At 37.4% G+C, this 20,485-nt stretch overlaps 1 protein-coding gene across 2 annotated transcripts; it reads left to right on the top strand.

Moving 5' to 3' along the window:
• The first annotated feature begins 352 nt into the window (after nucleotides 1–352).
• On the top strand, nucleotides 353–19,170 carry LOC139695803 (methionine-R-sulfoxide reductase B1-like). Of its 2 annotated transcripts, XR_011702395.1 has the most exons (5): nucleotides 353–672; nucleotides 747–895; nucleotides 11,940–12,057; nucleotides 12,268–12,378; nucleotides 18,464–19,170. XR_011702395.1 is itself a non-coding variant. In XM_071594588.1 (4 exons), the coding sequence occupies exons 1-4, from the start codon at nucleotides 618–620 to the stop codon at nucleotides 18,487–18,489; spliced, it is 348 nt and encodes a 115-aa protein (XP_071450689.1). In that variant the 5' UTR covers nucleotides 397–617; the 3' UTR covers nucleotides 18,490–19,170. The 2 variants fall into 2 exon arrangements, 1 of the variants encoding a protein (XP_071450689.1); XM_071594588.1 differs by lacking the exon at nucleotides 12,268–12,378 and having other exon boundaries at nucleotides 397–672.
• The last annotated feature ends 1,315 nt before the right edge of the window (nucleotides 19,171–20,485 follow it).

Below are 20,485 nucleotides of genomic sequence, written 5' to 3'. Positions count from 1 at the left end.
GTGACAACGTGGAGAAAATTACAATGCTACGGTAACAGCCCTCTTCAAACGATCCGAAATCAGATGTTATTATACACTCTTATCGGCATCCGTGATTGCTGGTTGCACATTCTTACGAGTGTACCTCATACAAAGCAATTCGCTTGAATCGCTATCTTATATATTTGGAATTTGAAGAACCAGATATTCACTAAAATTACTGTTACATTATGCAATCAATTTTTCCATTTAATTTAGTACAAACGATGAATGGACTCTCTTCATATGCCGGCTTCCGAATTATGAAGACATTTCTGTTTGGAAGTTAGAAATACGTACATTTATGCCCAGACTAACTCCATTAGGACAGGTTTGAGATGGAATTAACGAAAACACCAATACGCGGTAGTAATACAAATGTTAACCATACATTCAAGGTAACCATGAAAATAGTATTCCCTTTGTTGGGGTTTGTTCTAAAAAGGTCAGTCCACGTCGAGGTTAGGCGGTTATAGTTAGATGGCGGTATATTACGCCATAATATTGACGTGGAACGGTCTCCAAGGCGCTCTAATTTTAGGGTTTTGCTGCTGGATATAGCTTTCAGTAATTGTCATTTTTATTATAGCTGCAAAGCAATGGCATTTTGTACGTGGCAGAGTTCTGAACCTTATAAGGATCATTTCAAGCCTGGTGCGCGTTTGGGATTATCGTGGTTATACTTAAGGAATAACATTTCACTCTCACTTACCCACGATTTATTGCAGGTATATATGTCTGCGCAGAATGTGGACATGAATTGTTTTCCAGCCGGTGCAAGTATGAGCATCATACTCCTTGGCCAGCATTTACAGAGCCTATTCACAATAATTCATTGACTAAAGTTCGGGAAGTTGGAAGACCGTTGGCCCTCAAGGTTAGTTCTTGGTGGTTATTGGCATAATTTGTGTTAGCAAGGACAGAATCCAAAGCTCTTTCATCCACGTTCATATTCATTGCGCAAAGAAATGTTATGGTATAGATGAATGGTTCAATGTGCAAGAAAACAATCATTTTTATCACTCTCCACAGTTAATGTAAAGTGACAATATCCTGTTGTGTTCAAAGTGAACTTGACTGCTTGAATTTTTAAACCATGTGAATGTGTGCGTGCGAATGTGACTACGGACCTTTCTACCTCTTTCATTGAATACCATCGATTTAGGTTACTTTCTTTATTCACACATAAATGCCACCTTCATTTTTAGCTTTGAAATCCTACGATGCATCAGTCGATGCTTTTTAATTTTAATGTTTTTCAAAGTGATAATGGTAATTAGTCACGGCCAAAAGCCCAATATCTGGGAAATAAATATTTAATTGCCACGTATTTAGCATGAAAATATATCAATTTGCATTAAAGAAGGATTTAGAAAAGATGAAGCAGGAAAAACTCAAAAAAGAGCTATGAGTGGGAACGGGCGAAGACATCACGGGGTAGCAACGTTTACCCAATTAACATAGTATTTAATAATTAATGCTACCAATGTGACATAGACATCAGTTGTGATAATATTATAGGCTTGTGTAGTATTTTAAAATTTTGTCATAATTTCTCTCTTTTCGAATTTAAATTATTGCTAATATATTAATTTTATATTAAGCTATTTTGTAAAACTCATCAAGGCGGTCGCAAGATTATTAATGTTCAGTGTGTTCATTAGCCGTTATCATGAAAAAAAATAACTCCAGTTTGGGATTTCAATACAATTGATACATGTGATTCAGGTGATATATTCATTAAAGCTTATTGTTATTCAGTTTAGATAAAAGTAAGGTTGTTTAGTTGGCTTCTAATGTAGAGTGGATGAATATCGTGTCATCGTTTCAGTGCAAGGGGTTTATTTCGTGAAAAATCGAGGTTTCGTAAGTATTTAGTTTTACTCTTTCGTTATTATGTGCACAGGCATTGTGGAATGGAATCCAGGCTTCAGTGCCTTATTCAAGGATATGATGAGCAATTCAAGAATCCAAAACTTCCTGCGAATAAGAATTTTTAGGATCTGTAACAATGTCATCTATAAATCCTAAAGAACCGAATGCATTTGATACACCCATGTTCAATATAAGCAATGAATGTCAGGGAGTTATCACAAGAAAAATACTAATGTTTCATATTAGAAAATCTAAAGACGGTATCAACATTAATTAAACTATTAAAACTTTGTTTTCTTCAAGTTTAGGAAATAGAATGACATTAATTAACATTGTGTCTCAAGGTCGTTGTGCTATCAACAAGAGACTTAGGAAATGCTCTTACGTATAGTAGACAATCTGGTGGACTGTTGTGTTATATTTTGATATTGTGTGCATAAATTAGATGAGGATTGGGAAAAATATTTCTTTTAAATTCATTTTTTTAATTGAGGAAAGAACAGGGCCAATGTGAGGTCAAAAGAAACTATATTCGTTGATTAAATCTTTTGTTTACGATTTAATAGGTTGCTCTGGATCAGTGTTTCCCAAACTTTTTCGAGCCACCGCTCCCTTGGATCCTTTGGAACCTATACTCAACGACGCCCCCCAATCGATAGCTTTAAAATAATAATCAAAGTCTTAAAACAAAAAACCAAATACGGAACATTGTAATAATTAAATTCAAAATAATGACTGAACAAATGTTTATTTAGAATGAAATAGGCATATCGTTTTCATATCACATTTATGAAAAAGACTTAATCCACAATAAAAGAAACTTAGGTGAGAATATAATTTTTACATGAAAATAAATCATCAAAACAAATATTTTGAAACAAGCTTTTTTAGAAGTTTACTTGCCATTTTTTTTACTTAAATTAAGCATTTATATAGCATGAACATTTTCAATTTATAAAAATAGAATAACCAATCATGTTCTGTTAAATTTAGTTAAACTTTTCTGTTAAAATTAGTGAAATTTGTTAAATTTAGATGACTGTTGATAATAGTTTTTCATAGAATCTAGAATTTCATGTATAATTTATTTAAGGAGATTCTATTGCCTAATTCAATGACATATTTCCATCAAATAAAGTTTTCATTGGATAGATGGGCTTAATGACCAGATACCAGTTTTCCAACGTCCGGTTGAATGTCACTTAGCAGGAGTCTGAAATCACTGCATTCACCCTGCATTGCATTTTATGGAACCAATATATGTATTTTGCCTTTCTTTATGTAAAGGGCTATTCCCGTTAAATAAATAAATAAACCCGAAGTCTGTTTCTCTGCTTGGAAATAAGCGGAATGGCAGTTTAAAAACCATTTTCCACCGAATGTGAAGTTGGAAATGCGAGGAGGAGTATTTTAAATGCCATGCATAATGCAGGATCATAAACCTCCTCCTGTAACCAAAAGTCTTGATAATTTACCTTAAACTTTGGCTCCAATTGGACATCATTTTGTAGTCCAATTCATTCTTCCTCTAATACTCCCAACTTCCTTGATATCTACTCACGGAGTCATCACCCAGTCTGGAATTTCCATCAAAGAAAAAGATCCTCAATTCGCCGCGTCATATTTTTATGCAAGTTGGCTAAATGGTCACGAAAGACTCTCAAATCACCATCGCCTATACCAGCTTGTTCTTCGGGCATAAGCAGGGAAGGAAGTAATGAAGTTTGTGGCGATGATCTACGTTGCACTTAATAAAATCAGCTTGAAAATTAACCCAGTCACCATAGATTTTGCCTTTATGAGGTTAGCATCATTTCCCTGCAATTGCATTCATTTCTTTGAATTTGCTAATAGTTCAACCAAAATTGCTAAGTCACTCCTAATCTCTTAGGGTTGTAGCTGAGAAAAGCATCTTTCTCCTCAAAACCTGCACGGCAGTGTCAGAAAGGTATTAGAAGTGCCTTAGACAATTGCCTTTTAGTAGCCAACAAACTTCCGTTTGTGGTGACAAATGTTTGAAATCTTCGTCGTTGTCATCACACAATTCTCAAAACAGGAGCGTGGGCTTTGTTTCGTTAACCGCCGTAATTACAATATTTAAGGATTGTGAAAGTGATCGCCCAGTCTTTTAGCCTCTAGACGTTGTCGGTGAATGACACAATGAATAGCAAAAACATTTGGCACGTAGTCTCCCAAGTGTGCAATACAACCATGTTGACGGACAACCAGTCAGTGACGGAGCTCCATCTGTTGCAGCAGCAAGCATGCTAGGAAGCGGATTTCTTTGTCCCTGAAGAACTGCTCTACGATACGAAATATTGACTTGCCTTTCGTGTCAGTTTCTAATTGCCTTGCAAACAACAACTCTCGGGGTAGATTTTCCTCTTCAATAAAGCGTCCGTGAGCACAGATTCATCACCTGGCAAAGTTGACTCGTCCAACTGTAATGCAAATTCTGTTGTTCTCAGGATGCTGCGCAATCTATCTTCCACATTTTCAGCCATTTCATCTATTCGTCCGTTGAACTGGAGTGTTGCATTGGGGAATAATTTTTATTGTATCATGTGGAGAACAGTACTCAGGACTTCCTTTACTGTCGGTAAGATGAGTTCTTCACCAATTGTATGTGGCTTTCCAGATTTGGCAATTACTAGTGAAATATTTTATGATACACGCAAACCATGAGTGATGTGTTTTGAAGCATTACACACATACTTGAGTGTCGGGTGATTTTGCACTCTGTTGCAAAGTGACTGAAAAAATGTTAAAGTCTTTTCTTGTCTTGTCCAGAAGTGCCTTCTGAAAGGGGTCGATTAGTCTGGAAAGTCTCTCGCCTCATTTGAAAACATGCTTTTGCATTGTAAGCACGTAGTCATGTGCTTGTTTATAAGGGACTCGATAAATCCACACTTCAGATTATCCGCATGATACTGCCTTCATTTCTTCTGGGATGAGTTATTTCCTGCCATTCTAATTCTACAATTCAGGTTTAAATATTAAATTTTGTTAAAATAAAATTTAATATATATTAACTAAGAACCGTATGCGGACTCGGACCACAATTTAGTTGTTATGAAGTGTAACGTCAGTTTCAAAAAGATAAGGCAGGGGTGGAGGGTTAGGAAATGGAATTGTAGAAGCATGAAAGGAATTGACAAGGAAAGAGTATCAGCAGGCTGTAGAGAAAATCATGGATGACAGTAAAGAGCGAGTTGTATCATATAAAAATGGGAATGCATCAAGAAAGGGATATCGAAAGCCGCACAAGAAACTATAGGAACCTTTAATGGGAAAAGGACAAGGAAACCATGGATAATGGATGACATGATTAGAAAGATAGATAAGAGAATAAAATGGAAGAATGTATACACCAAGTTAGGCAAAAGGAAGTACAAAGAGTTAAATAATAAATTGAGGCGGGTAATAAATAAAGCAAAAGAAGCATGGTGGAAAATGTGGTGCAAGGATGTGGAAAGTTTGCAGAGGAGGGGTGGAATTAGGGTGCTACACAGCATGGCTAAATCACTATGGGTAAGTAAGAAGGGAGGATCTGTGCTAACAGTTGGAGATAATATTGACTCAAGAAATATCCAAGAAAGATGGAAGGAATATATAGAAGAACTGTATGGTAAAGAACTTAGGCCAACAAGGTTAGACATAGAAAAGGAACATGACATAGAGAAAGATAGCTTAGGTCCAAGCATACTCGACGATGAGACAGAAAGGACATTAAGGGAGATGAAATCAAATAAAGCCATGGGGGTAGACAAAATTCCTGTGGAACTACTAAAAGGTTTAGAAAAATGTTGAAGGAAGAGTCATGGACTGATTCGTAGTATCTCTAAGGAAGGAATCTGGCCAGAAGACTTTGTGAGATCAGTGTTAGTTCTTATTCCGAAAAAGGGAAAGGCTACATCATGTGGGGACTACCAAACAATAAGTTTGATATCCCATGAGTGATTACTAATGAGTATATTGTAGAAAATAGGAATAGATTGGAGGGAAAGGAGGCTAATCCGCATCCTGTACATATCTCAAGACTGCTCTGGAGCGTGTGGGGAATGGGGAGTCTGGATGGGCAGTGTTAGGAAGAGGTTTAAGGCAGGGTTGCCCATTATCACCGTTGCTGTTCTACGTATATGTGGAGGAAATGATTAAAGAGACTTGGGAAGAACTGGAGGTAGGAATGAAAGTGGGCGGCGAATTCGTAAAATCAGTTAGGTTTGCTGATGACCAAGCTTTAGTTTGTCAGTCAGCCAAGAGGTTGCAAGCATTGCTGAGTGAATTTGAAATTCAGTGCGACAGATATAGGATGAGAATCAATATTAATAAAACAAAAGTTATGCGATTTTCTAGAAAGAAAAAGGCTATGCTAAGCTAAGCTGAACATTAAAATAGGAGGGCAAAAATTAGAGCAGGTAAAACAGTTTACGTACATAGGAAGTGTTTTGGGCCAACATGGTCAAAGTAGTGGGGCGTAAAGAGAAGAATTGCACTAGTCAAAGAGGCTTTTACAAGGAGGGAGCTGATAACAGGGACTTTGAATGAGGATGTTAAGAGAAGACTTGTTAAAACTTTGATACGGAGAATGTTATGTATGGCGTGGAAACATGGTCACTGAAGCGGGAGGATAGACGTAGATTGGAGGTTAATGAATGTGGGTGTGGAGAAGTATGGAGAAGGTGAAATGGACAGAGAAGAAAATAAATGTGGAATTACTAGGTATGGTGGGGGGGGGAAGGGGTTTGTTGGGAGAAAAATGGAATGGAAATGGAAAAAGGGGCAGGAAAAATGGATGAAAGGCGTATTGATCAGCAGTGGGATGTTTAAGACTGAGAAGGGAGAATGTTAGGCAAATGAGGAAGGGGCAGGAATAGGATAGGGTTGTTGGACCGGATGAAGGGAGGAAGGAAGTACACAGAGATGAAGAGGTTCCTATAGTTTCTTTTGCAGCTTTCGATATCCCTCTCTTGATACATTCCCATTTTTCTTCGATAGTACTCAGCTCTTTACCATCATCCATGATTTTCTTTACGGCCTGCCGATTCTCCTTCCTTGTCAATCCATTTAATGCTTCTACATTCCATTTCCTAAACCGCCGTCCCTACCTTATCTTTTTGAAATGGAGTTTACATTTCATAACAACTGAATTGTGGTCAGAGTCCGCATCCACTCCCAGGAAGCTGTGCGAATTGGTCAAACTGTTCTTCAACCTTTGCCTTACCAGAATATAATCTAACTGATACCTTTCTGAGTTACCTGGCATTTTCCATGTATACCTGTGCCTTTTGTGGTGTCTAAACCAAGTGTTGGTGATGTCTAACCCCTGTCTTCTACCGAACTCAATTGCTTTCTCCCCGTGGTCATCTCTTATACCTAAACCGTAGTCCCCCAACCACCTCATCACCATCTCTCCCTTCGCCTACCGTCTCATTCCAATCCCCCATCACTATCAAATGTTTCCTTGAAGGAACACACAATATTATGTCCTCTAACTGTTCGTATATCCTATCAACTTCTTCCTCCTTATGGTTGCTTGGTGGCATGTATGCCTGAAAAATGACCAAGTTTGTTGGTTCTGCTTTTATTTCTACTGGTAATATTCTATAGTTGTTTGTTCTTTGTTTACTTTGCTTCTTCCTACCTCTTAATTCAATATTATGGCAACCCCTTGTTGCCATTCGTCCCCAATAATATTCTTTCTTAGTAGCTCATTTCAACATTTATTGTAATTGACTGTTATCAGAAGGCTTTCTTTGTATCTTTAAGGAAGACTTTAAGCTTTTGAGAAACTGCTCTGGTCATCTTTACTTGATATATGGCTGTTGATTTGCTCTCCGGTGTATATTCCTTCTTTCTCTGCTGAAGAATGGACATAAATATTCACATAAACAAAGTTTCCATTTCTCTAGCACCGTTTAAACATTGTCATAGTTTTTATTCACATAATTTATTTATGTAGCCAATTACCAACCTTGATAGATTACATGTCTGTGTATTATGTTGAATTTTCTAGTGCATTTTATGAGTGACTATTGAAACCTTGTCTATAAAGAGAGATTAAGATGCTCCTTTGGGATGATTATGGAGCGATATGTCCCTATGTGTACACAATGTACTAGTTTTAACATGAATCTAATTTTAAGGAAGAAGGTAGCTTCAATTTTGCCTAATAGTGCCTTTATGACCATGCTGCTGACTCGTCCATGACTTGTCCATATTTTTTTCTTTTAAATTGAACCATGCAAACCTGATATCAACAATGGTACTATTGGTGATGTATTTCTGTATCAAAACCTTCCTCTCTTGTCATCTTGGTAAATCATCTCTCTTTGTCATTGCCCACGTCTGTGTTCCATACAAATATAAGCCAGCTGAACAAAGGAGGAGGGTCTGAAGAAGTGTCAACAAGAATGAAATATGTAGCATTTGGACTTGCAGGAGAGCTGTGAAGACCCTTGATTGGTCCAGATGAAGGGCATGCAGCAAACTAAGTGATTGGCGTAATCACAAGCGCTTATATTGGATGGTTAGGTCATGTACGTATACAGTGGAAGCCAAATGAAATGTCTACTGAAAAAATAAGTATGGGGAAGCCTGGTGGTACCTAGCGAAAAGAGAGTGACCAATGCAATGGTGGGGAGGATGTTCTTAGGTAAATGGGTGCGAGTTTGTGGAAGAGGGTGGGGAGGGAGGGAGTTGATGGCTGAAGAGGTGTGGGCCCCGAGTGAGCTGGAGCCCCAACAAGTGCTAGTTTATATTTCTTTCCATTGGCCTTTTTGTTTGCTTGAGAGGTTTGTTAAGTTCGCATTGTATCTTGCCCACCCGATCTGTTAGCTTAATGGTTAAAACCAATTTTATATTTGGTTTTGAGGTCTTGGCATTTGAGCTGTCAACACCTGGGCTTAAGCGCAACCTCTGCAAAAAAATAGGGAATTTCCATGGCTAAGAATTATATGTTCAAGATTTTCAGATTGCTCTACATTGTTTAAAGCTGTCAGTGCCACAATGCAAAATTGATTACCCTGAGAGTGATTGCTATATCTGATACATGCGTGCAAACGCATGCATGTATCAGCCCATAGATGATGCCCATTAACAATCAGTTGGCCACTCTGGCTCATTGTTCATGATTTTGGAATGCCATGTATTTTTTGGAATCATATTTTCCCTTTTCAATTATGTTATCATCGATGGTTCTCTTTAGTGAAAGCACTCAAGAAAAATTGTGAATAATAGCATTAGATTTACCTTCAATATGTAGTCTGTTCCCATGGATGACCAAATAATTGTCCAAAATAATTGCTCACTGGTATAAAATCAAATTTCTGAAGGACAATGGCTGTAATGTTCTGTAGGTTTAATACGACGAGAAATTTCTGTCTACAAAATTGATTTCTTTAAAATTGAGGGCGAGGGCAAGGCTTCCACCGTTGTCATCTCACAGAGATGGGGACACTCATGGAGATGAAGACAGAGACTGTTTTGGAGCAGGATGCTGGGTTGTGTTTTGTTTGGAAAGGCTAGGTAATCATTTGGTTGTTGTGTCCATCCAAGAGCCTACCTTTGCCGGTAGGTTGCCAATGATAATGATGATTGGATTTTGTCCTGGCTCCCACTCTGAACATCCACAAGTGCACGTAGTTTCTGAATTTTTGCTTTAATTTCCTCCTATCGCACAGCTAAGGCGGAGAATGAGAGGGTAGCCAGAATACTCATGTCTCGGTTCGGCATTTCTTCTGGATTGAATGCATTCAATCCACATGATCACTCCAGAATCATCAGAAAGAGAAGATCTTTTCCTACCCCTTAGTTTTCTAGTAAAAGCATTGTGTTTCCATGTGCCATCTTCAAATCCCCAAGAAAGTCCTCCAACACAAATGAGAATGATTTGGCTGAAATGCAAATCCTGCGGTGTGATTGTTGACACTGATGGGTGTGCCGCTTCTTCCTCTTCATCCCCGGTGCACCTTCTTGATCCTGATGAACTGGAACTCTGCCGAACACGTGGTCACTTTCAGCATCATTGAGAATACGTAACTGCTGCGTCAATATTCTTGTCACTCCCTGTAAAACATCTGTTGTCTCAATCTTTTTCTCATTCTCGAGGATAATGCAAGTCGCTGATGTGTACCAATAGTACGTATTTGCACGCTTAATCAGCCACAATCACCCCCAATTATCACTCTACGGTGATTTCACCTAACATTTTTATTTTCATACAGTTGGCTGCTTGTGTTTTTATTTGGTAGCATTTTATGAACCATGCACGAAGTATCATTAAACTTTGCACAAAAAATTGTAAGATATATGTCTGGAAACAAATTTGGAATGAATGTGTGGCCAGTTTTGATGCTAAGATGCCAGTGGAACCTCTTCCATCCGGAACATTCGGAGGGAAGAGGTCATGATTACGCGCCTGAGAATAGGGCACTCTGCCCTCACTCATTCGTACCTCTTTGCGGAGGTAAAAGAACAGCCCCGCTGCAATGAGTGCCTCCAACCCCTGACGATAAAACATATCCTGACAGAATGTAGAACATACCAAAGGACCAGAGACATGTTTAATATAAGGGGAGACTTAAGTTATATTTTAGGGGATGACTCTGGGTTCATAAATCGAGTCTTAAATTTTTTAAGGGCAACTGGTTTAATGAGGCAGCTATAGTTTTTGATCTCATTATTTTAATGCCTTTTGATTTTAACAGTTACTTATTTATTTATTTATATATTTAATCGTATTTATTTATTCCTAATTAAAAAGGAATTTTAGTTTTAATTTTAATGAGTGGTGCAAAATGACCTTAGCTGTCGACGCACCCTAAAACTCTCAAAACTACTACTACTACGAGTGCTAAGCGCAATCTGAAGCAGCAGGTGTGCAAAGATCCTGGGAATTCCCCTCCTCTCATCTCCTACTGTGTGAAATGTTGCTGGTTTAGTAAGTCGTTTTTTATAAAATAATTTTTGAAGCAAAATTGTGGTTGCAAATTCAAGAGAATATCTTTATTGTTTCCAATTATTATGTGCAGATGTGGTTATAATATGAATTCACAGATTGTTGTAAACTGCATTCATTCAAATGTAAACATTGCTTTCCACTCTCAATGAACTCCAAGCCCATTAAAATCTCTAATCACGTCGTTATCTTTTAGTTGTAAACACCACGATGTCATACATATGTTGAATCAATAACACCCAATTGCATCAGCTCTGGAATAAGACGTCTGCCGATGGAGTACTTATTTTTGGGCATTTCTTTGCGGGAAGGTAGTCGGTGCGAATGAAAATGGGGATACTAAGTGGCCAGTGATGTGGTGAATTAAGATGTGCCACGCACGGCTCCCTGGAGGAGGGCTGTCTCTTCGTTTGGCACTTCCACTCTCTCTGTAATTTGCCTCAATTGTGGTATTCAGCCCGCGTTCGACTGCCACTTGACTCCTGAAGAATTAACTTCTTCCCTTCCCATCAGGGTGGATGAAGGGAGATTCTTTATCTTCATTTCAGATTTTCAAGTATGGTGTATGTTACTATCAAATTATATTTACCACAGGATTCATGCTCTCTTTAAGTCTTACTTACCAAATAAATTTTCCAGTTAGAGTTTCTTAGACATTTTCCATGATGATAACGTCTCCTGCACTTAGTTCCTGTAGTTCTTGTGAGTGATTGTGGTGGGCATATGCCTGCCTGTGCACCCCTGCATTAGCACACGCCTGTTTTTGATTTTTATTGTCGTCATCATTTTGTCATCTTGATGCCAGTAGTCAGCATATTTCTCTCTACAATTAGTGTTTAGCATAAAACCTACTCCTCCTTGAATATATTTGGCCAATGATGTATTCTTCTCCCGGTATCGGTCAATGTTGATAAGAGGATATAAAAATTTTAGGTCACAGAAATCTCAAGCCAACCCTCTCAAGCACTAAAATGTTGCTAACAATTCGCCAAAATATGGTGAACTGTTTTGAAAAGTTATCGTTGATTTTTTCGAACGTTGAAAATCATCATGTTTCCCATTCACCACTCTGCTTATTTGTTTCCAGGTTTCTTGTGGCAAATGTGGCAGTGGACTGGGCCACGAGTTTAAGAAAGAGAGGGAGGATGGTGGATCGAGATTCTGAATTTTTAGTCACTCCTTGAAGTTTGTGTCATTTAAAAATGGTATGACCGCAATAACAGTTCTACTCTTATATTTAAATATTGCTGTAATCAATTGTTTTTTTCTCATCTTTTGCCAACACATAAACTATAGTACTAACTCAGTGTGTATATAATCACATGTTGGTGTTTCCTCCAATCTTATTTGCATTGTGATATCACATTTCTGCGAATTTTCATTTAGTTATTAGTTTTTTTAAATTTTAAATACAGTAAACCCTCACTAATCCAGACCCTCCTAATGGTGACGGTGCTATAGTCATGCAGGTGGCTTATTCAGGGCTCCAGAGAGGCAGCAGCAGCACCGCTGATCTCTTTGGTGAAGTATGTTTTGTTTGGAAGTTCTCACAATTGTAGTATAAAATAATTATAATATGTCAGTCCTGCATTAATATTCTAAGTATACATTTTAAATTATGAGTTAAGTATTGATAACTGAAACATAAAGCATTTGGTTATCTAAATACTAAATGTTTAGCATGTACAGCACATGAATTTGAAATAGATGGCTAATTCTTGTCGTTTATTTTGTGACTATTCACATACGTACTTAATGATTATGGGATCTTCTGGTAGAAAAACTTCAGTAAATTTTGAGAGTAGCACCAAATACTGGTGGTGCTAAAGAAAGTATAACTTTGAGTATTGAACAAGGTGAATTTTTTAAAGAAATAGGATGCGGAAGTTTCTGTTGGGTGCAGATTTGGTACAGTACAGATTTTGTGACAGCCTGGAATGCTATCTGATGTGAAAAAGAAGATGACTAAGGTGTGAGTTGGATTCACAGTAAATGGGCGTACAGGTTTGAATGCTATTAAGGTTGCAGGAAGGTAGAAGATAGCAGTAAGCCATCCCGAGGCGGTACGTGCATTAAGTATTAATTTTGGAGGAATATATAACTCTAGCCTGCAAGGTAAAAAATTTGCCAAATATTTAAATGCAGAGAACTTGACTGCAAGTTGTGGTTGACCTGGGTGGTTTAGAAAGGGGCTCAATATTGGTGATAAAAGTGTACCACAAGTCCTGGTATTGATGCCGTTGAACCATTAATGAAGAAAATAAAAAGCATTGATGTTTGGGTGTGATTTCCAGTAAGCATATCAGATTTGTAAAATAGACTAAATGGTCCTGTGCAGAAGTGCTTTTACAGGAAATATGCTGGCTGTGTGAAGTGAATCCAAAGTTCCCAGATGTAAAATAAGGGGTTTTTATCCTTCTGTTCTGTCTTGTCCTATCCATTGTCACAAACTGAAGAGTTTTCATGGGGTTTTATTGGCAACCTCTAAGTCTGTAAAGGATGAAAGAATGACCTCTCTCGACCGTGTTGAAATTGGCAAATGCACAGTTTATTGGGGTTATTACAATGGACTGGGGTTATTAACCATTTTTGCACCAGATACAAAATACCTAATCAACATTCTAAGGAAGACATAGAAGTTCTTTTTTAAAATTAACAGCGACATGTGAAAATCCCGAATTATTCATTTCAATCAAAATTGTGCATTATGAAAAATGCAAGCAAATACTCTGAGAGTGATACTCATTTGTCAAGAGGCGATCAGTTCTGTTGGGAACATTCATTTGTAGAAGCTTCTCTAAAATCTGATGCGAATTTCTAAGTGTGTGTAGCCAATATGTGTGGCGGCAACATGAGATAATGTCGGCTCTAATAGTCTTAAATATTTAGCAACATCACCAAATCATATGCTTGAATATATTTTGACGGCAGATTTTTAATTAACATTTAAGTATTCGGTAGAAGCCAGCAGCAACCATGCCTTGGGCCCTAGCAACTGAAAGTAACTAAAGAAAATCACTGCCATTTTCCTGATACATGAATTGATTGATTAGGTACCTTAATAATATAAATGGAATAATACTATTGAGTGCATATTACTGTTGTATTTTTCAAAAGTACTTATGAATTACTACAAATTTAATTTTTGGTGAAAATCAGTGATATATTTCATTTAAATAAGTTTATTGTGTATTAAAATGAGCTATTTTTAATCTTCGAAACTCTAATCTATCACATGAAGTAATTACACACCATTAGTGGTCAAGGTCACAAAATAATAGTGATGGGAAATGCTCTGAGATGCTTAGAGCTGTCAAATCTTTGGGTAATCTGGTTTTTGCGTAATCCGGACAACCCAGAGCCTCTTATGGTCTGGATTAGCAAGGGTTAACTGTGTACTGATTGACATGCATTTTTCTTCATCTCCTTGGCTTAACCTTGTGGAATTTTTCTATTTGGCTTTTAGTTTGTATAATTCCTTCTATGCATACACTCACCATTGGATGTTCAGTTTGTTCAAGAATTTGCTTTCAAAACTTAAATTCCTATTAGTATGGGAACGTATGTTGACTGACTGCGGGGGAATTTCTTGTCCTTGAGGGTGTATGACTGAACATTTCGAACCCACTCCAAATATTTTATTTGGTTATCAATCAACTATTAGAGGTGCTTCCACATGCTCACATACATTTTCTGGTAGAGTGACTTCCACGTTTAGTCCCTTTGTTTCATATGTTTTAATTATGAAATTTAATAATTGTTATCAAATTATATATTAAATTCCCCCAGTAATTTAGAGGTTAAGTTTTTAAGTTTGAAAAAAATTCCATGTTTGAAAAAACATGGCATTAATAGGCCTTTGAGGCTAATTTATTTATTTATTTGAAAATAGAACCACGTGCAGCAGTAACTTGCCAGTTTAAAGTGACGCATATAACAACATATGAATATGGATGCTTTCATACAAAATTAACAATTTAACAGAAATAACAACAAGAGGTCATTATACGTATCATCTGATAATGGAAAGATGGGAAAGGGCTTGGTAAAAGTGTTGGAGGGAAGTTAAAAAGGATCAATGCCATCAGGTAGATTGATGGATAGAGTTACTGAGGTCACTAAAGAAGAGAGGTGGAAGAAAAGGATCGTTTGAATGTACTGCCTTATTTAAATTAAGAAACAAGACCCAGATAAGGCTACTAACTCTTTGAGCTCAAAGTAATTTAAATGAATCCCATCTCGTTGGTCATAGGAAATTTAAACTGAATCGCCAGTTTGAGATCTTTAGTAAAAAATTTATAACTTTTCAACTAATCATAGAATTAATTTTTAAAAATGTATGTTTCTAATATTATAAACTGTCACTGGTATTTCCTTAATTTGATATGATATTTTCCTTGGTTAAATTGTTTTTTCCTCCACTATCACTGCCAAAAATAAATTTTTTTCAATTTTTGTATGGATAGAAGCTGTTGCATATTGTTTGATTATTAGGTAGTACAATATTTGGAAATGCATATTTTAATATGAAATACTAGGCATTAAATAAGGTATAGGTAATAGCACCAAAGATTGTCTTGTCTTGGTGAAGTCAAATGCTGTCAATACACATTCTGCCATGATAATACCAGTTGTATGAGTGGCCTTACTCAATAATTTTTGCTCGGTGCGATAGATCTCAAAGCAAAGCCAAGTAACAGTTTTCACAGCTGTACACAGTATCTCTTCTTCCAGAATATGTCGCAGAAACGGCAGGCCTCCTTTGTGGATGTTGTTGCTTTCTTGAGGGAGAGATCCGGATAAAATTCTCTTCTGTCAAGCAAGACACTAAACTAGCTGGGAAATGGCAGCCAGGCACTCTGATAGCACACTCACCAACAGTATCTTTCAAAGTAAAGTAGTTTCAGTTTTGAAAAGATGACTTTCTGGAAGCCATGCATGGCGAACCAACCAACCGCGTAAGCAACTTCATATTGAAAGGCAGTGTGCACAAGTGAAGCAAACTGCAGGCCGAAAGATCCATCTGGTTGTCTCGGATGATGAGGTGTGTGTTGATAGAGACACGACTGAGATGAGAGCGGCAGATTTTAAAGGGGACGGGGACTGACCTCTCTTCCTTCAATATGCATTGATGGAGCTTCAAGAAGAGGTATGGGAAAGGGAAACAAACCGTTGAATGGTGTGATGCCCTAGTGAGGTCTTCCAAGAGCTCTGGCACACCAACACTTCTTTCACCGTTAGAAAGACGATTTATGCATTTCTCAGGAATATATTTTAAGCAGCCAATGTTCAGAGAATGTGTAAGAAAATGTCAAAATTTTCACATGCTTTAAACACAATAAAATAAGTTAATTGAAATTAATATAATAGTTATGATTGAACTAAGCCACGTTGTTCCTATTTTGAATGATACTAAACATGCAGAGATCAGAAAATAATATAATGGATTAAAAATAAAGAAATGCAGTAGGCTGATGTGATGGGTATGTCACTTGTTGAAATGTGATGTCCCGCCTAATGTACTTACTGTGTTGCGTGGTGTCGAAGAGTTAACCAGTTCATTTGCATAAGTCAGGCATTGACTTCCACTGTGTATGTATTTTGCCCGACAAAGTTTTCACTGTTGCAGAAGATTGTCACACAGTGTTACAGGTGATACATCCGATGCTATGAAAGAACATTTAGATGCCATTTTTTAATGCATTATGTGGTGAGAACAAAAACAAAGTCGCCACTTAAACTAGCTTTTGAAAGGAATGTGACATGTATGCACTGGTCTCCTTGATGGCATTGTGAAGTCATAGTAAATACTTGCAATGATGATGATTGCTGAATTACTTGGGACCATACTAGGTGTAAATGAGGGAAGACTAACTTGGCAGATTCCACGAGAATTTCATTTGGCACAATGTAGGGTTTCATAACCATGTATTTCGTCACGAGGCGACATCATCAGGTTCTGGTGTTGTTGCCTCGTGATTAAATGCCAATGAATTTTTATTGGGTTGCAAGATGGCTGCACTGTGGTACTTCGTCTAAATGTTATGCTTGAAAGTTTCTCTGGACATGTATGAAAACCGTGAAAGTAATTCATTATATTCTCCAGTAGTACTGTAAATCATGAATTATCCTGGCAGTAAAACAGTGCAACAAAAATGGCATCCAGAACATTGAACAGAATGTTAACCAGGAGACTCAATAAGTTGCCGACCCTGGTGGCGGCGGGGTAACGTCCTCGTCTGCCATTCCAAGGGTCGCGGGTTCGATTCCCGCCTGGGTGAGTTTCCCTCCATCTAGGGCTTGGGTGTTTGTAAATGTGACCATTGTTATCGTTGTTAACAGTTCGATGTTAAGGCCAAAATGTGCCGTTTTCGGACTAATACTGAATAAATAAATAAAATAAATGAATAAACACTTAGGTAGCTGGAAGATAAAAGCTGGGAAAAGCCGTCCTCCCGTAATATGTGCTGCAGAAATCGTGCGTGTAGTTAATAAAAGCATATATATTCATATTTGGAGTAATCATATCATTTTGGCTTGGCTAAGGGGAATTTCATTTGATTCCTCAGAAATTGGAAATTTATCAAATCAATTGTATCGTGGACCATATATGTGAAGTGTGCATTTCAAAAGCAACCTTAGGATGAAGTAATACTATGAGTGAAACTATGATTGCAATTCAGTGAAGTGTAAAACTTCACAGCAGGTGTTCTCAGTAGCCTGTGCATAAAATGAAGCCAACCCATTATTTTTGCTAATTGAATTATCAAATCCATAAAATATTTAAGTCAGAAGTGTTTATATCATCTTAAAAAATGTAGCAAAATTCTCAGCTTACAAGAGTCATATGTTGAGTCGTGTAGTGATGCAATATGGTATGCGGCTGCAGAAATCACTCCTTTAAAAAGCTATGCCTATTGTTATAGGAACACAATATCCACATGTAGTAGGTACAAAATTGCATGCAGAAAAAAATGTTTCGAAGTCCCTCAGCCTCTATACTTGCAGGTTACTGTGTGGAATTGTTTGATATCCACATGAAATGAGTTTGTACTTTTCCACATGCTTTATTTTAAGGTACAATGTTTTTCGTGCACTTGATGATGCTGCAAATGGCTCACTGCCTGATGTTGCCGCAAGTCCATGAAACGTGTAGTGCCTTAAAATAAAGTCTGTGGAAAATTATGAGCTCATTTAATGTGGACTCCTCAATCTCCTTTCATCATCTCCCCTTTGCCCCCTTCTAACTTTGCTCTTCCATTTTGTTGGCGGAGTATGAATACTGTGATTTTAGCACATTGCCAAGCAGTCACTAGTCTTGTGTTGCCAAAACCGTGGTTGGCAAGGGATTGCTTAATATATTTTTGAAATTGAAGCACACACTAGGCAAAAAAATTGATATGGTAACCATAGTCAATGCTTTTTTAAGTTTCCATGTGATTTTTTTTGTCACTTGTTGATATCCATCCATTTTGCGGTTTTACCTTTGAGTGCATTATTTTTTTAAGAATTTGAAAAATGCATTTACTAATTTAAGCCTTTCTTAATGAGATTTTAACGGTTTGCTGTACTTTAAACGCTGTGTATGTGACTCTAGTTTCTTTTATTTAGACAAAGAAAACTCCCAGGAGAAGTAATTGGATGTGGAGTAACAGAGCATCCAGCCAGCCACAGCCTTACACGTCCAGCTCACTTTCATGATAACTTGAATGAAGCTTTCCAGTTGAAGTCGTAAAAGACATCTGGTTTGCCGATGTATGTTCTTATAGAAGTTGAGTACTTGCTAAGATATCTTTTTTGATTAATTGAATATCACATTTGGAATAATGAGCATTAGTTTCCCCATATGAAGTCATGATTTTGTAAAAGTGAAGGTGGATAAGTTACTCCCTGAGCTAACTTTTTATCAATAATGTATATGTCTAGCAAGAGTATGCACCCTGTTATTTTCTATGGAAATATCTTTGTTTCTTAGTTTTGATTTCTTGGTTATTGTTAATACCTCTAAGCTGATGTACACATGAGATTGATGGCAATGGGAGCTTACTTTTTTATTGTATTTATTTAAGTTGGAAAGAGTCTGTCCCACAAGTAATAAAGTGATGCAGAGTAAGTTTCAAGCACTGCTTGTAAAAGTTGTTGACTTAGGCCTCTTACTGAATGGGCTTATGTATGTGTCCTGCAACTTGTCATGGGTTGCAGTAAAAGCTCAGTAATAAAGAGAGCAGTGATATATGTTCCCAGGGTTTATATTTTTGTATTGTTGTTGGTTCATAATACAGGAAGAATTGCTTAAAACAGAGAAATAGTGCACTTTATGAAGTTTTTCTCATTAAACCACTCTGTTGTCTATTTGTTGTGCCTTAAATTGTCGTAGGCATGAATGATAAGTTTGTTCCCTCGCATGGTGGAATTAATGTAAAGTCCAAAGGGTGCAGAAAGGAAGAATCGATAATGATAAGCATGTCTGATTTGCCGTCCCTTCCTCAAACTCCGAGGAGGTACGATTGTGGTCTGGTCCTGTGTGGCATTGGCGTCCGTCCAAACTGGACGGAGGGAGCCACGCACGAGGTCACCAGACGCTCAGGGAAAGAGAATCAATACATGTAGGAAGATCTTATGGGATTTTTATGTCATTTTTGGATACGTCTGAATTCATGGACCACATTCCATACCCTTCCCTTCCTCACTCCTCCATACTTCTGTGTACCATTCACCCTGCTCTGCTGCTTATCCATCGCTGGTGTTGTGGAGTGGTCCAAATCTGAGGAAATTGGCCCTTCGATCTGGAGAGTGGTAGTCCAGGTTCCTTAGCCGCTCTCTCCTAGTCCTCCAGACTTCATCATGTTCTGGCTCTTCTCTCAAAACTTATCTGTGGGGAATGTTAATCGTCAAGAGTGTTTCATCTGCTGTTTGGTTGAGGAAGTTGAAGGAGAGGGAGAGGGGGCACTTACATAGTTGAACTGAGCAAATGGGCGGCTCCTCTTCTTTTTTGACCTTCAGTTCATTTTTTTTTAATCAACTTCATGAGGATTTTGGTCTTTAAACCCTTATCATTTAAGGTTTGCATTTTTCAATATGTCTAATGGGAGCATGTTTATTGTTTCTGTCTGCCTGCTACATTAAAAAGATTGGGCCAGAATATAAAAAACATTTGAGAATAAGACTATTTAAGATTATCTTAATTCTCATCTTAGTTTGTACATGATCTAGTGTGAAGACAGACAGCTACATGCTTGTTAGGTGGGCAGCTTCCTTACATCAGGTCCCTCTTCTCTTAATTTCCTGAATAATAGTTATTATTTATAATATTGTATAAAATTTAGTAAAAACATTAAGGGTAATGATTTTAAAAAATTGCACAGATTCAGGCATTAATGATATGGTGAAAAGTGAACAATTATTAATACTGTAATGATGAAGAAATGCTAACCCTTTTCACTAGATATCTAGTGGAAAAGGGTTATCAGGATCATAAAGGGAAAAGGGTATGAGGATGGTCCCAGAAGTACAAGACCCAGCAAAGAATACACAAAAAGTTTGGAAAAAAATGTATTTAGTTTTCAACATAACCTCCTTTCAGCTCTATACCCTTATCCCAGAGATTTCAATAAGTTAGATTTCCCTTTTTAT

Source organism: Hetaerina americana, unplaced genomic scaffold (genome assembly GCF_022747635.1).
Source record: "Hetaerina americana unplaced genomic scaffold, ioHetAmer1.1.p SCAF_64, whole genome shotgun sequence".
NCBI lineage: Eukaryota > Metazoa > Arthropoda > Insecta > Odonata > Calopterygidae > Hetaerina > Hetaerina americana.
This window is presented reverse-complemented; position numbering and strand designations above follow the sequence as displayed.